At 36.3% G+C, this 17598-nt stretch overlaps 2 protein-coding genes across 6 annotated transcripts in view; one reads left to right on the forward strand and one right to left on the reverse strand.

Annotated features, from left to right (window-relative positions):
• Positions 1–177: 177 nt before the first annotated feature.
• Positions 178–1265, forward strand: LOC129568325 (sex-regulated protein janus-A-like). Its single transcript, XM_055446015.1, has 4 exons — positions 178–330; positions 424–674; positions 786–910; positions 1084–1265. The coding sequence occupies exons 1-4, from the start codon at positions 326–328 to the stop codon at positions 1174–1176; spliced, it is 474 nt and encodes a 157-aa protein (XP_055301990.1). The 5' UTR covers positions 178–325; the 3' UTR covers positions 1177–1265.
• A 639-nt stretch (positions 1266–1904) lies between these two features.
• LOC129568284 (beta-arrestin-2) overlaps positions 1905–17598 on the reverse strand; it is a 54336-nt gene continuing 38642 nt past the window's right edge. For all 5 annotated transcript variants that reach the window (XM_055445978.1, XM_055445962.1, XM_055445969.1 and 2 more), the window contains 6 exons: positions 16460–16574; positions 8056–8203; positions 7627–7949; positions 4915–5070; positions 3955–4093; positions 1905–3850 (listed from right to left, as the gene is read on the reverse strand). In XM_055445978.1, the coding sequence (XP_055301953.1) occupies positions 3174–3850; positions 3955–4093; positions 4915–5070; positions 7627–7949; positions 8056–8203; positions 16460–16574 (1558 nt within the window). In that variant the 3' untranslated portion in view covers positions 1905–3173. The remainder of the gene's footprint in view (positions 3851–3954; positions 4094–4914; positions 5071–7626; positions 7950–8055; positions 8204–16459; positions 16575–17598) is intronic.

The following is a 17598-nucleotide window of genomic DNA, read 5'->3' on the forward strand; positions in this document are numbered from 1 at the left end:
TGTCTTTATTAGTGAATGCATGGGATAGAATGACAAGCTAATATTTCTGAATTTTTATTTAGAAATTTCATCATATTTGGGAGTTTTTGAAAACATTTGTGATTCTTTTCCGTTTTTCTAGCAAATATTCGTATACTTCAGTATATACCAACCTTTTTGATATGCTGATCAACTCCAGCCCTGGTATTGAGATACATCACACGCATGTGTGCGTTGACCAAACTGTCAAAACAGCTGCACGGCTACAGTATCAAACTCAACGATAATTTTGCTTGTACTTTTTTTGCTACAAAAAAGGCATTTTTAATTACGTTGAATTGAATCGATGAGGTAAGAACGAAAACTTGAAAGTCTATTTTCCGAAGAAGTTGTTTTTCATTGAATTTTGTACATAATTTCAAGGTCATTTGTGTTTTCTTACAGAAATTCATTATTTGCCGGCATTCGTCTAATTCAAAGTACCGCGACAACAACGCAATTTGCAAAAAATTCCATTAAATCACGTTATTATTGTCGAAAAATGGATGGAAAATTGGAAGCAGTACCATTGGTTGATATCGACGATGAAGGTCGTTTTAAATATATTCTGATCAAGGTGTACGGTCGAGAACAAGCCGACGGTACTGAACCGAACAAACTGATTGTTCGCGGCTATCAACGCGCAGAATGGCATGGTAATGAAAGAATTCATCCTATTGTTAAATCAACATCGTTGATTGATGCAGTTTTTATTTATCCCTATTCATAATGTCAACAACAATGTAATCGCAATTTATTTGTTGTAGCTGATATTTACGATGAGGTTAGCGGTTCGATTCGTGCACTTGGATTGGATACGGAATGCCTGGGAGGTGGTCGCATTGAGCATTTTCCAGAAAGCAAATTACTGAAAGTGTATGGACATTCAACTGTAAGTGAAGAATAGAACGACTGAAAAAATGAAAGAAAATATTTGTATTTGCATTTTCAAGCAGAACAAAAGACAGTATTCTTAGAATCAGTATTTTTATTTTCCAAACAACAATTGAAATTTCCAGTGAAATTGCTCAAACTTAAAACAATGCATTTCTCTACTTTTCAAAGGGTTACGGGAGAGCCGATCATGCGGAAACCAGAAAAATTCTCTTGACAAAATACAAGGATTATGAAATCGAAACGTCTGACGAAGGATATTAAACGAGTGGAAAATATTTTTCCGATGAATTTTAAACAATAAACCGCATCTTTAGAGAAGCAATAAAAGTCAATTGAATAACTGGAATAAATGTGTGTGTCTTTTTATTGCATCCGACGCTTTTATGAGTTTGAAAAATAGAAATACGGAGAAATTCTTCACAGTAAAAACAGCACATCACACCACGCGAACCATAAATCGCAGCGGAATAACTGATATCATCGCAGGAATTGTTCGCGATTCATATCTCTTTTGTACATTCATTGGAGCAAGCCCTGTGCACGTTCATCTTTTATTCATAAGTACATAGCTGTATTTGCAGTTTTTATAGCAAGTCAAGTATTACCACCTAGGGAAAGAAACGGGCGACATGAAAGTCATTCAACATCTCGTGCCTGGGGCTAGTGTGTGGTCACAAAGCACCGGATTTACTTTTTTTTATTCACTTCACTTACCTTGTGGTACCGTGTAATTTATACGTTGTAAAATGGTATTTGCATTTCAGTCAGCCACAATGTAAACGTCGGTAATTTGAATTTTTATCAAAGCGTTTCATATATTTAAAATTCTGTTTTAGTTGAGGATTTCCGCGTAGTCGGGAGAATGACAGTGGAATAATAATTCCTGCTGAAATGACATCTTCAATAGTTGTAAATAAATTGTATTTCCATCCAAATTGCTCTGTGATGAAAGATCGTAAAAATGAACTATAAAAAAGACACAACGTTCATTTATTTTTTTCAACTTCTGTTCAGTTTTATTTCCAATCGACTATTGCACATCAAGAGCAAAAAGCGAGTGATTTCTAGAGTTTTCCTTAATTTTGTTTAATAAATATATTCCATGCACTGCATGTCATTTCTATAATTCATATTAAGTTATTTAATTTTATTGGCAACATTATTACTGTAACTATTGAGTAGGCGGAAAACGAACCAACTAATTCAATTTGTTCGAAAATTGTTTGTGTGTGTGTTTTGATCCATTTTCAGTTTAATTCAATTTTGATTGAGTTGGTAAACACGCTGATGGATTGAATATTAATTTATTGACATTGAAACCATCAAATGGAAAATAATGAGCAAAATTTTCGTTCTTTATATATAAATATACCTGAAAAGACCATAAATATTCCCTACAATATTTGAGTGCATTAACTGGCGTGGGCCTTAATCGAAAACATTAATCAATTTTAATTGAGGTTGACTGACTTTGGTTTGACATATTGTTGTTATCTATTTAGATTTTAAAAGGTGTGAATGCGGCGGGAATGATAGAATCAATTGAAACATCGATGTGTGTTGATAATGAACAAAAGGACTTTTGACCTTTAAATGTTAAATGTTCACATGTTCATGAATTCAAAATTCGGCAATTTTCGTAAGCTCATTTATCTCCTCAGAGTTAATCCGAATTTTGACATCATCACTCGGCACAACTTGTATTCATATTTTCCATACATGACATAGGATACTTTAAGTTATAACTTGTCCTTTTTCGGTTTCATACACAATAGAAAAATCATGCTAATGAACGTAGTGTTATCATGAATAACTGGTCATTTTAGTTATGAATACGTGCTCTTTATAGTTAAATGGATTGATAAAATTATCTTGGCATCATTTTGTGTGGCCATTTAGGAAATACTCATTTATTTACACATTAATAGTTATATTTAAATCTTTTTTTAATTCATTGTCTTTGTACCAATTCCAAATAAATTTGCTTTGGAATACCGCGCCGTACGGAAAGACCATTTTGCTAGTACGGAAAGACGATCTGACTTACTTAATAAATTATATGCATTTTAATCAGATTTAGGATCAGAGACACAAATTCATTTATAAATTGGAGAGTAATTATTCTCCTTATTCTTTCTCTATCTCTTGCAAATTGGTGCACCGATAGACTGGTAATCCGGTTCCGTACTGCCAGAGTATTTTCCCGATCGAAATGTGCATATGTGCAAATTTTACGCTCCCAAAAAATCTATTTACGATTAGCAGTCTGTCATTTGTTCGTTCGATTGATTCGGCTGACTTTCGGTATGAATTTGTGCGGTAATTATGTTGTGGCAACTTTCATTGGTGGCAGCATCGTCTTCATCTTCTTCAAAACCTGCATCGATGGTGGCATGAACGTTGCCTGTGTTGTTGGCATTTGTTGTATTGATGTGAGCAAATCGCAGTTGCTCCTCTAATTGAATTGTATCACTAAACTGATTAGCATTTTCATTGCAGCATTGATCGTTGATATCATCATGGTTCACTTTTGTTTCGTTCATATCATCTTGGCCGCATTCTTCTTCCACAATTTCCGTTGGTGTACGCGATCGCATGGAATCCGATAATTTGGTGGTGCTTTCACTTTTCCGATCGTCCGTATCGATGATGCCGTCGTCTACATGGCCCAATATGAACGGCAATTTTAACGACACCTCTCCACCCATTCCGCTTAATGTCAACTTAATTTTAATATAATACGATACATAAATTGCAAACACATTTCGCTCCTCGTACGTTTGTGGTCCACGTGGTGCACTTGACGCTATTTTCATATTGGCCTCTGGCGGTTCATTTGATTCCGATGCGGAATTTTGCTTCGATAACGAAGCCGATGGCAGCGCGTATGCCGTGTTATGCGACCCTTCAACGGCAATCCAATTTTTGGTCGGTCCTGCAAATAAAATATACAATTATTTACATAAACGAATGGATTAAAAATCATATTAAGATATTAAAATTGTAATTTCATTCAAGCCATGTGGCTGGCTGCATTACCTTTTGTCGGCACGAGTGAATACTCTTTTCGATACGTTTCGCCCGGTTTTATTTGATACGATTCGAATTCATCGGCTACGACATTTTTAAATTTGCCATTGCTAAACATACACACGTCGACATGCTGAACGGCAAACACCTGCAAAACAAAACGGGAAATCGCACGTACATTATTTATTAACACCATGCAATAATCATCTGTGGCCAGAAACTCGGAGAAAAACACTTTTTTACGAGCATATTTCACATTTTTCATCCAGCGTTGAAAGTTTTCCCATTTTTGCATTCATTGCAGAAATTGCCATGCGGTGTTTGTTTTAATTTCTTATCAAGTTATTAAGCACAGTGCAAATGCCTGGGTGGAAAAAAGACTCAAACAAAAATGAAATATTCAAAATCTCGAGCTTGTGGAGAATGGTTGGGTTGACTGAAGAGCAAGAGTTTTGCCTCTTCTTTTAAATCCTTCCCTCTCTCTCTCGTTTTCATTAAGTGTCAGTCAGTCGGGCACGCTCATTTCCGTTGGTGACGCACACGAGAAGGGAAAAAAGCAATTAACGTAATGGTAAGAATAAACATGAAAACTACAATGCACAATGAATTAATAAGGACAATTATTTCGAATTCATTTTCAACTTGAAGTGGATTTTATCTAGCATGCCTCTGCCCACTCAAGCCTTTTGTTCTGGTTTTCCTACACATGCTCTGTTCCGCGGAATTATTATGATTTGACGCGTATTTTGCTCCACTTCTCATGTCGTCATTTTGCCGTTGCCTTTGGTAGCATCCTTTATCCGGATTTTTGTCATTATCTCTTATCTCGGTTTCTGTTTCAGTGGCATATTGCAGCCACAACACACACACACACACGCATTATGTAGATCTGTGTGTATCGGAATACTGTTGAAAATGTGAATGGTGCTCAGGAGTTTCTGGCCTTCTATGTGAAATAAAGTGTCTTACCCGAATTTTTCGTATAATTTTTCGGCTGTCGTTTTTCACATCTATGGTAACCGAAATGTGTTCGCCATGCACATAAGCCGATTTATTTAATGCGGCTCGCAAACAAACACGTCCTTCCTGCCAAAGAAATGGTTTGTCAACGCACCCTTCAGGTCCCTAAAAGCAAAATAGAATGTACAACAAACACTTGAACATATATAAGAGATTCGCTATTTCGACATAGGTAAATGCGCCTAATGAGAAAAAGAAAAATGACATCTTCAACGATGTATATTTCGATGGAGCTATAGAATTTTGATTCTTAGGCGCTAGCCATGCCAGTATGCTTTCATAACAGATCAATGGACTTTTCAAGCTTATATAAAACTTGGTAGTTTTTCTTTGTAATTGCGTGATTTAAGTGCCATTTCATTCATACAAACTTATGCCGTTGCATTGAATTCGCTTGACAATGACTCGAGATGTAATGATAAAGTGACCCTTAAAATAGAATACAAGCTGTTGATTTGGGCATTTTGATCGAATGAGATTATTGTATTTTTTTTCTCTATTAGAATATGTTATGTCCATCTAAGTTATTCTTTTGTGGACTTTTGGACGATTTGTTCACATGACATACGTTGCTTGTGGAACGAATCTCCGAACATTAGTTATCGCTTGGTAACCAAACGAGCACGTGATGAATCTTCGATGACATCAAGTTTTCGTGTTCGAAAATAACATCAACCAAGGGAGATGTTTACTCATTTCCGATAGAATGCCAAAGTGAAAGAAAAGTTATGTATGTGTGTGTATGGTGAATCGTGAAAAGTTTTCATCTGTTTGACACTTTGTCACTTAGTAGAAAACTCAATAAAACTTAGCTTATGAAAGCGAGGCAATAATAGTAGCTAAATATTTGCCGTAATGACACGTGCATAAATCGTTATAATCCTATCTTTCTCTATTTATATCAATTTGAACATGGTGTCCTTATGTTGCTAACGAGCCCCAACTCGAATGCAATTCTAATGGTGATTATCATGAATGCGACCACCACCCATTGTTACTAACGAACACAAATTACTATCTTCGCACACAATATTGCTGCATTCAACTATATACGCGCACATGAGCGTTGGTGTGTATGTGTGTGTTTGATGGATGACACTTCTCCAGAATGCACTGGAAGCTGTCTCGTTTGTCAGTTTTGCCAAACAACCATAACTGCGGTAGTTGGAACATTTGCACCATTTACCAAATATCGCTTTGACATGCCATACGTACACAGTGTGTACAGGACACACTTTTTGAGCTCTCCCGCTGCTGTACTTTCTGTGTCACACCACAACATCATCACAAACGATGTCACAATTTATGCTACTTTAATGGATGCCAATCTCAGTGATTGCGCTCAATAGATTAAAGCTGTCAATAAATGATGCAATTAAATTGCTGCTGATTTTGAAAAGTGAAGTTTATGTTCGACTTTATTGCAACAAAATCAAACTAATTTTATTTGACACTGACTCAATTTTAATTTTATTCAAACAATTTTTCTTCATCGGTCCGAAAAGCTTGCCACTTCAGTGAAACCTCATGCAAACAAGTTTTCAATATTACATTTTTTTCATTAAAAACTGTTTCATGAACAAAAAAAATGGTGGTTTTCACTCAAGTTGACTTATGAAATTGTGTGCACGTTCCATGAATCGATTATGAAATTGTGAGCAATCTGCAATAATTGCATTCCACTGTTCACAATGTCGCTTCTATCTAAATTGACTGGACATCGCTCGAGTTGAAAAGAGTGTGTTGGTTCAATGAGTGTTTTATTTCTTATCAATATTATCCACTCACTTGACTACGTTGTGGCTAAGTAATTGTATGCAGCTCTCGTTGCGCTTATTGATGGCCATTAATCGAAAGGAAAAATGTGAAAATACGAAAGTTGACTTTGAGTAGAAACACAAACTGACAAATTAAGGTGGTTTCTATAGAATGCCAAGCTAATGCCATTTACTGTAGTATGAACGTGAAAAAATGCACATTTCGAGAGCTACAATTTAAATGCTGGCATTCAGTTTGAATATCAAGATTGTCGAAGTGGAATCGCAAGTGCAAGTACATACTGAAAAAGTTGAGAACGCAGCACATCCTGTTTTATCGTTAGAGGAAATACAATTTAAATGTTATCATTTCAAAAACTTTGTTATAAAAATTGTGGTTGAAATAATATTGAGTTGAAACAGAAAAGTGTGTTGTTAGTTTATATGGAAAGCTGTAAAGTTTTTGCTCAATTTCTCCATCGTTTTAGTTAAATTGAAAATTGTAAAACGCACAATGATTGGTTGGATGGAAAATCCGCAGCAATAATAATAATGAGTTTGGTATAGAATCTCATTATGGCGTTTGCACCACGAAAACTTGTTTGTTGTTCAGATTTGAAAAGTGCATTAAAATTGGATAAAATAAAATGCTCTCTACGAGTGGATGGTATTTATCCAAAATGTGGTTCATATCAACACACTGTTTTAAATAGCTCTTTCAATTATGCATTTTACAGCCCATGATTTTTATGTGAAGTTATAAAAGCTATTCACTTCGTTTCATTCAATGGGAAAATAATCGAATCAAGGTGCACGAATAATGCAGAAATAGACGAAAAGAAAAAAGGAAGAGCTCAAATTTTCTAGAGAGATGTTCTCTTGCCAACCTATTTTGGTCGCATACCTTTGATGTAGAAAATGTGGATTGTCTGATGTCCGGTTTGGTGGAGTTCTTCTCGTCATCGATGCGTGACATTGCGTCGAGGCCCCCGCTGCCACTTCGTTGTCCATTGAGTGCACGATGCTGATTCTCATCGACACTTGTTGAAAACTTACTAGCTAATTTGAGAGCTTTTGGCGACAAGCGTAACCGTAGTGACTTGGACAGTGTCGGTGGATTTGGTTCGATGATTGGCTGTGCTCGTGCTTCTGACGTTATTTTATGAATCACCCGAACTCCCAAGCGTACCATTGACCGTCGCGTCAAACGATCCTCCGCTTGGTCAGCTGTAATTCAATTAGAAATTTTTTCAAAACCATTTTAATTAATTTACTCTCAACGAAAAATGAATGGCGAATGCAAAGCACACTCAATGAGAACAATAACCCTTACCCAAATGCACGCGAATATCGTAACTCGTTCCAATTGGTGCACCCGTATATCTTTTGGCTGGAAGAAGTTGAACTGATGGTGGCGCCAAACTGGCAACTTCCAATGAAAATGGATACGCCGTCTTTCCCAGACGATCGATCAACGCTTGCTGTTTTTGGAGTAAATCAAGACAACATACATTTCAAATTAGGACATTTACTTATGATAATATTTTTGGGTAAAGTGGAGGAAAAAAACACATCAAAAAAATTCCTCATTTTTTTCTCATCGTTTGTTATTTTGGGTAAAAAGCATTTTTATGTTCGTTGTGAATTCACATGTGAATAATTGGATTACGAACGAATTTCGTTCATTCCATAACCGTGGAAACACTGTGGGCAATGTTTGTAAAGCTTTCGCAACATAAACACAGAGAAACGAAAAAGAACACTGCCCAAAAACATTATTCAAATTGAAATTTCACCTCCTGCGGTCTCAATCTGCTTAATATCACATCAAAAAAGCAATACTTAATGGAAAGATTGCTCGGCAGTTTGTCTTGTTGTCGCCACTATTGCCGAAAATGATTCGGATATGGGGACGATTTGTTCAAAATGACCCACCCGAAAAACCCAATGATTCAAACTACCATACATCATAGAGAGTAAATCGGTTCAGTTCGACCACATTTCTACGGCCGATGCCATCGGTCGGACACGTTTCTGACATGTTAATGATTCTCATATCTTCCGGATAATCATTTAGAAATAATTGTTATCACATGCAAATGAATCCACATCAATCAGATATGAGCTATTCTATTCTCATTTTGATTAATATTCACCGAATTGTGGGAAAGTCTCCTTTAACATTACGTCAATCGCATTTACGCATTTAAAACTGGTTTGGTTTTGCCAATGTATTACCAACCGCTTTCGCTTATCATGGATGCTGGTATGCATGGTTGATTGTTTGGTCGGTCGGTTAATTAACAATAATAAATGAATATTGCTCAATTGCGTCGGAAGCACTCTTGATTAGATCCTATCTATTCAGGGATAAATTCCAATCTGAATTTGATCCATGGACAGTGAAATGTGCCAACAATGACTTATTGTTATATGCCATATTTTCATAAATTTTGTTCTTCTCTCTTTTGATTATCTCTATGTACTGTGTGTATTATTTGTTCATTTGTGAATAGAGTCTGGAAATCAATTTTATTTCAATGATGGGAATATTATGAACACCCAGGGTTCATGAACATTTCCACCTGTGCTATTGACGTCTATTAGAAGAAGAAAAAGCACACACACGCCAACACATACCTTGACTTGAGAACCGAAACTTATTCGCATGGAAACATTTTATTTTTCCAAAATTTTAAATGATGATGTTTTTCTGTGAATACAAGTTCACATAGCCAAACCCGCGCATTGGTTGCACCGAAGAAGAAAAAACAAACTTAATCGATCAAATTCACCACCGTGATGCATGTCGTCGTCAGTGAAGAAGAAATCAACAAAAGGAGTCAAATTGAAAGGGTACACAGTAAACACGATGGTTCTAACTTTTAGAACCGCAATATGAAATTTGGCACTAAAATCCATTTAAGTACCATTTGTACTAGAAAAAGTTCAAAATGTACTAAATCACAAATCAAAGCTTCATGTATTTATTATAGAACTTTTGAACTTTTTCTAGAGCAAATGGTACTAAAACAAAGTTAAGTGTTAAATCTCAACGTTGCTAGAATCATTGTGTTTACTGTGTATTTTTGTGGCAGTAATATGTAAATTTATTTATTGCTTTCGATAATATTGTGAGTGTGTTGAACGATGAATTCGTGCAAAAAGAAAACAATATTTTTGCATGATAAGATGCCACTCTTCTTCCGATTTCCCCAGGTATACGTTACATGTTTTTGTTCGTTCGTTCATATGTGAACGCACTCAAGGAGAAAAAGTCCGCTTCATATAAAAATATTTTCATTTCCCTCATCCACCATCACTGCCGACTTCACCGTCTTCTGCATAGAAAAACATTGCAGAGAATATATTCAAACTAATGAGCTGTTCATGTTCAACCATAAATGTAATATCTGTTGTTATGGCGGCTTTTCGTTGACTCGGATATGCACACATGAGCATAAGCGAAACATCATAAACCAAATGGGAACAACATCTAATGGTGGGTGCTTTTGTATGATGTTCATGTTCTTGGCCTTGAAGCCGTGCTACACATATATTGAAGCACGCATTGTGCACATTGACAGAGAAAAACCGCAAAAAACCTGCGCCTTACAAATATACAATTGCTTGGCAAAACTCCTACTAATGGTTGAAATCCACTTCGATAGTCGTAAATTTTCCCAGGCAAATGAATAGAAACCATGCAAATGGGGTTTTATCTCGATTTAATTTGTACCAGTCGCTGAAATCTAACAAAAAAGAATTGACTATGAGCTTAACTGCTGTCAATCAAAATCAAATTTACACAAATTTTAATGAAAGTGGAGGTGAAATCGTTTTTATTTTTGTATCGACTTGGAAGTTTGTTGTGCATCATACTGGTTTCTAAATCCGATTCCGCCGAGATTGAGATTGAGATTGAGGGGAGAAGAAATTTCACACAAAAGAATTTTGTTCACAAAAGATGAATACGACTTGGTAATAATAGAATGGAAAAGCGCCCGCGTCGCACCACATCAATCAAATCGAAAGTGAGAGAGAGTGAGGGAGAGAGATGACAAACCGAAGGAAATTGCAATGCGTGAGCGGTGCGAAAATCAAAACTTATTTCCATTGAATGTGAAAATATATATGCCGTGTACAATGTACATCAATTGTGTCAGCCCATTAATGAATCTAAATAAATTTCTTGGACCGAATATAATAACATTGTGTTGTGAAATGGATCTTAAATAAATGAATCCATTCGTAAGTAATACTCAAGTCATTTTTCAGCCAATTCGGGTTCCGCAGCAAATGTGTGTGATGATGAACACATTCTTGTTCCAACGTTGGTTTTGTATTACGCACACACAATGAATCTGTTTCCAAGTGAAGAAATCAAGTCTGCGGTATCTATTTTCTATACCTTTCAACTAAAACATGCTGTGAAAAACATACTGTGTGTGTGTGTGTGTGTGTGTTCTTGGTTAACCAAAATTTCATCGAAACGCAACTCTTTGGCAACAGCTCGGAATCTTACGGTAAATGGTTCATTTTCGACAGTCATCCAACTTCACCGAGAAAACATTGATAATGCGATACACTTTGTTTCAACCCAAATGCCCATCAGCATTCCAACCCTTGTATGTATGGTTCGAGGTAAAATCATGATGAGATTTAATGTGTTTTGTCTGCGTTGCAAAAATCAACAAATGTTTTCGTTCACACTTTTAGTCGGTCGTACATCATATTACTGGAGATGCTCGTCTCACGCTCTTGAATACTTCTTTGTTCAAAACACCAGCAAAGGAGGTAACGTGTCAAAATGAGTGAATCGATTAGATTTTATTTATCATAAATGTCAGGAGTGAAAGGAAAAAAAGCAGCAATTCACCTGTTTGTTGGATGAAATTCACTGGAAAACTCAATCAATAGCGACTGATGGCTGACAATTTAAGTGAAGTTGTGCCAATAGCCAATGTCGATATTTGAGTCTTTTGTTCGCTTCAATGGGTTTCTCTTTTCATGTCGTGAATTGCTTCTTAAAATTCCTGTTCTATCATACAATCACATATTATGTGTTAAGCAATGATAAAAAAAAACGAATCAGCGCCGTTCGTAGAAATGGTTGGTTTTAAAAGAGAAGCACCACCACGCCAGCAGAAGTGATATTTAATGGTAGAAGAAAAGTGTAAAAATAAAACACTTGAGATAGCGAAAAAAAACCTCTTGAAAACGTGCGTGTATTATTTTGCCATCGATATTTGTGATATCAACTTGAAAGTTCATAACCTTTCATTGATTTTATTTCAGATGGTTTCGTTCGGTTGGTTCGATGCTTTTGATCGAATTACATAAAATCCACGTTGAACAGACAGATATGAGCGGTGACAAGACAAATGCAAAATCGAATGAAAAACAACAATAACAACAGCAACAGCAAGTAAATACGCGGAACATGACGTTGTTCGCGTTTAAAGTAGCGATATTTTCAGTATTTACATAAGAATTACGTTGAAATGTTTGCCCGATAAGATCATGCCGAGTTGTATTGGAGTAAAAATCCCATGCACTTGAGGAATGTCATGCCAGCCATAAGATTGTGTCTGCACATTCGGATGGTTGAAAAGAGCATTTCACTTGACGTGACTATGGCATTTAATTTATGCTCGTGTCGGTTCCCGCGGCAAAATTCAATTTTATGTCATCCCCGAAAAAAGATGTCATCGTGCCCGGGCTGTGTGTGTCTGTTGCTATGTGAGCGAGAGTTTATTTTCGGTTGGCAGTTCATTTCGCGAAATAAAATTCATGCCAAATCAAATTTCAGGACGAGTTTCTCTCTCTCTCTCTCTCTCTCTCTCTCTCTCTCTCTCTGTCTCTCTCTCTTCTCATTGCACACTACAATCTCGTCATTGCACACATAAAACGAACAAATCATCATTTATGCATGAATATAAATTGTACTATTTGGAGTTTTGTGCGAGCGCGCACTGTCAGCGCTCGGTCTCGCATGCATATGAATTGACTTGATTCCATCAAAACGTGCATTGCAATATGTTTGCACTTTGGCATAAGCTTTGAGAAGTTTGTTTCGCCTTTTTCCCCCATTTCTTTCTTTCTCTCCGTTCCATCAACAGCGCCGTTCATTCGCCTTCTAACCGAATGTGTGTGTGTGCTGCGGTAGAGACGTTCGACACGCGTTCAGCGACACTCGTTGAGCTTATTGAACTTGTCAGCACGACAAATTGCATTAAAAACATTTCAAAGCCAAAGGGAAAACGGAACCAAGAAGAAGAAGAAAGAAAGAAAGAAGAAGACAGAAATGAGTAACATGAGGACCGACATTTGTATGTGACATATCCGTTGAACGTGAGCCATGTGCATGAATTCTTGCGTGGTTGATACGTGGTTCATACATGAAAGTATCAAGTGGTGCAAGAATGACGGCAACATTGTCAATACATTTGACTATAGTATGTGCTATAAATGACTCGCGCACGCAAAAACTACAAATAAACCATTTCATTCGATTATTATCGAACACATATTTTTATTAGTCAGGCGAATGGCTTTTTTTGCGCTCATTCTCGCTCACTCGTTTGCTCTCTCACTCTCTCATCTGTACGTCAAGTCATACACACTGATGTGATCCGGCAAGTGCTTCAGTGGCAATACTGCGTTTACTATCGCCGTTTTTTTCCTATTCTTTTTGTAAGATCTGTTAAAGCATAAAAGAAAATATGGTCGAGCGTCAATGACAATGCCATAAGTTTTATTTTGATGTTATTATTGCACAATGTGCGATTGCGTTCTGAAACGAGATCGTTTCGGTGTCGTTCATTGGATTTCATAAATACTTTGATATCTTGTCAATTTTGATGGGAATTATTGGCACTTGGCAAACATTCTGACATTCAACGCATGTATTTATCTCACCGGATGATTTGTTTCAAAATATGACATTGGTATCGACATGAAAACGACAAAGTAAACAGTTCACAAACACACTCACTCACGCACGCACTGAAACCGCTTGTCCTCCATTTTTTCGCTATTTGCTCCGAACCGAAGTGAGCGTGTTGATTAATCGAGTTCTCAAAACCATTTATCGATTTTGTAATAATTTTCTCCCGTCGAACGGTTCATAAGCGATTAGGCTCACTGTTCCATCATCTGAAAGCGACAATTTTTGGATGAGATATAGGGATAGAACAACAAACAAAAACATCGCCAGTAAAATTGAATGATTTTTTTCTCGTTCATATTGGAGCCTCGTTTCTCGGTACTTTTTTTCTCTATCTCTCGTTCGTTTGTCAATTTTATTGCGATGGAAAGTGTGATATTTTATTGAATCATTGGAATGTGTCATATCAATTGACTGCGGTTAGTGCTATCTCTTTCCCACTCTTCCTTTCCTACTTTTTCTCTCGCTCGCAGCTGCATCAGACACGAAAAACCTCCATCTATCTTCATCTTTGTCACAGCGACCAAACATTGCTGGCATTGATATCGAGCGCCACCATTTTTGAATGCTTTCAAAATAACTCATCCTCCATTAGGAATTCATTCTGATTGATGTTTTTTTGGTCGTCATTTTATTTTGTCGGCCATAAAATTGGCTGCTGACGCGGCGGCATCACAACGAAAATAACTCTGGTCGTAAAAAAATATAAAACAATGGAAAAAAATTTCGATTTGGTTTCATGCTGAGTTTTTCACTCGATGCGTTGTACACATTGAGTGCGGTTAATAAGTCAAAGCAAAGCGGTCTATCACAGTTGTCAACAGTTTCAATGATGTTTAATGGTTGCAAACAATGGAGCTTTTCATGTCGATGTTGTTGGTCGTTGCAATGAATGAAAAATATTCGATTGCCAGCCGAATGGAAACTGTTCTATTTTAAATCATTAAGCAGCGATTACCGTTCACTTTCTGATTGATTGATGGGAATGTTGTTTCAAAAGGTTACTCAACTTTTATTGCCGAAAGCTGTGCTCACATTTCAACCATTTTGAGAATATCGCACTCGATTCGCTCCGCTCTTGATTCCAAGCGTAATTTGATGCTCGTGTGGCGTTATCGAGTTTTCATAACAGTTTTGATAATTAATTTTCTATTTCGTTCTATCTCGGAAAATTCATCGAATTTTCCACATCTTCGGATTTCATTAAGGATTTATCTATTTTCGGCATTTATTCCATTTACGGTGATTTTATTTCCCATATTATCTCGGTTATTTGATTAGTGGTGCTATCTCTATTTCTATGTATATGTCTATATGGAGTGAGCGGCGAATCTATGACAATATACATGTATGAATGGCAGATGCTCAGTTTTTATCGTTGTGAGCAATTTAATTATCTCGCATTATTTGCTTTTGTCTCGACTGCTCATATTGATTTGTTGAGTAAATATTTTCAATGGCACACAGATCGTTATTATTTTACGTCATCATACATTCAACCATTTTCATCAAGCCATTTTCTTTATTCAATGTAACAAAATGCTATGACATCCATAAAATATGCACGTTCAAGCCGTCGATGGATATGTATAAAAACGATATCTTTTTGTTTTATTTCTCAAGGAATGGATGGGCAAATAGATGGCATATATTGCAACAAACCCATGAAAATATGCCAAGGATTTACCTCTATCTTTTGTTGATCTTGACTTTGATACTCTGGAGATTGAGAGCAAATAGAAACAAAAACAAATCCAATCCAAGATAGAAGAAGACCAAATTCATACGATCGGAAATGGTTGTCATGAAATTCGAAGGGTGGATTTGTCCCTGGACGAAGATAGATTTTACTTTTTCGGCCAAAAATTGAAATGAAATATGATTAAATTGAAATTGTGTATGATTGTTCGGCTCATTGGAATTATTTGATTTGATTGCGCTTCAAAATGAAACAGTCCATTTAATATCCGATTAAAATTCAATTTATCCGAATCAAAAGATCGCATTGACGTGGTCGTTGTCAATAAGGTTGTCCATGAATACGTCTCGAAAATGTTGGCCAAAATGAAATTTTCCACAGAAATATGTAATAATGTTGAACACACAAAAAGTAACGAATTCACTTGATTCAAGAAGAACTTTTGAGCAGATTTTTTTTTGCTTATTTTATTTGTTCAAACCGGTCCTCCGGGAGTTTTGTACTCGGCTACAGCCAGTTCATATTCTTTAATGACACAATAATGATGATAAATCAAATCAAAATGCTCCTGTGAGAATTCCAAAATGAAATCGTTGAGTTTGACAAAAATGGAGCGACAAAAGAAAAGAAGCAACGGAAGAAATCAGATGAGCTGTTTGATGCTCATCATCAAAGTAAGACTCAAAATGATTGCACAAGTAAAAAATGTCATCTTCAACATTGCAAAGCGCACAAAATGCGCCTAATTAATACATTTAAGCTTTTATCGTATTTGCCTTTTGTTCTTACAATCAGCTTATCAGCGAACGTAACGCTCTCAACAATAGCCATTTGAACATTGTTCAACGCACATTTTTGTAATTAAATTCGTTTCGCTGCCATTTTTCGGAACATAAAACGGAAAATATTCCACCCTTAACTTTCGACTGAAATTAGCTAAATGACTTTGAGATGAGAAAATTTGGTGGAAAAATGGGCGGAAAATTCAATGAAAAAGCAGCGAAACTTTTGCATGGTCTTCCAATTTAGAATCCAGCAATTTTTGAAAATTTTCTTGCGGACAAACAAATTTTATTGTTCAAAACCTACCTGCAGCAGTGATAGTGGTTCCTTATCGTTACTTGTAGGCCATATCTGTTTCAATGCAATTATCGCTTCATTACAAAATTTCAATCCCATCACTTCTTCGTCCTCGCGGCCATATCTGTTTGCAATAGAGAAATGGAAAAAAATGGATGCTGGATCAGTAAAATATTTATGCGAGGACATTGGGCTTATCTTTTATGTTATACGGTTGATGAAGAAATTGTCGGAACGCAAAAAATGCTCCATTCTTTATTAAAATGAAGCATTAATTTTACGTGGATATTCATTGGACTTCCGTCCATATTTGTTTTCCGACTTTTTTCGGTATGTTTTTCCTGTTAAAAACGGTAAAAAATGAAGCAAATTGAACAAGCGAAAATGTAAATCTTTTATGATGTTCGCCTGAAGCTTGAAATGAATGGAAAAAAAAATTCTTGCATTCAAACTGGTGGTTTGCATCGCAAATGAACATTTTCCCTAGAAAAGTCGGAAATTCGCATATTCCACACACTGTGGCACACAGAAAATAAATCCACAAGAGAAATGAAAAAAAAATGCACAGACACCGACGCAGACACATTTCATTAATAATGATCCACGTAAAATTGTGAAGTTTGTTTATTTCGGGGCAGCACAGGCTGGCTCTGCGGTAAATGTACGTTATACCCGAGCCAGATGTTGTCGGAATCAATTAAATGAACGCAGAAACGCGGAAGATTTTCATCCAATTAATGACAGCCGAAGATATATTGAATCAATATTATTGATTGTTGGTGTTTGGTCTCTTCGAATCTGATTCAGTCAACTAACAACCATGACAAATGTGTATCGCTCTTTTTCGATTAAAATCAAAGTTGGTATGCACCCAACTTGAAATTAAATCAAGGTAAATTACGTCAGAACGCTCTGCATCCTCATCAACGTCGATTATTTGTCATTACTCATTGTTTTCCAAAGTGTCGTGATAAACATCGAAGTCTTGACACACATATTTCCAAAATTAGGGGATGCGATGCGACAATTTCCAATAAAGTATACATTTTCAGTAGAACAACGAGTTTGAGTTGGGCCACTTCATGCGAAATGTTGCAAACATCAATAAAGACGGTTTGTGAGCATAATGGATATTGTGTGGTGTTCGA

Source organism: Sitodiplosis mosellana, unplaced genomic scaffold, assembly GCF_009176505.1.
Source record: "Sitodiplosis mosellana isolate CC-2019 unplaced genomic scaffold, AAFC_SMos_1.0 Smas_scaffold_1, whole genome shotgun sequence".
Classification (NCBI taxonomy): Eukaryota; Metazoa; Arthropoda; class Insecta; order Diptera; family Cecidomyiidae; genus Sitodiplosis; species Sitodiplosis mosellana.

What these genes read in the sequence shown, in the direction of transcription:
- LOC129568325 (XM_055446015.1), top strand. An exon ending in TCAACGCGCAGAATGGCATG is followed by an intron (nt 675 to 785) that starts GTAATGAAAGAA and finishes TATTTGTTGTAG; the next exon opens with CTGATATTTACGATGAGGTT. An exon ending in AAGTGTATGGACATTCAACT is followed by an intron (nt 911 to 1,083) that starts GTAAGTGAAGAA and finishes TACTTTTCAAAG; the next exon opens with GGTTACGGGAGAGCCGATCA.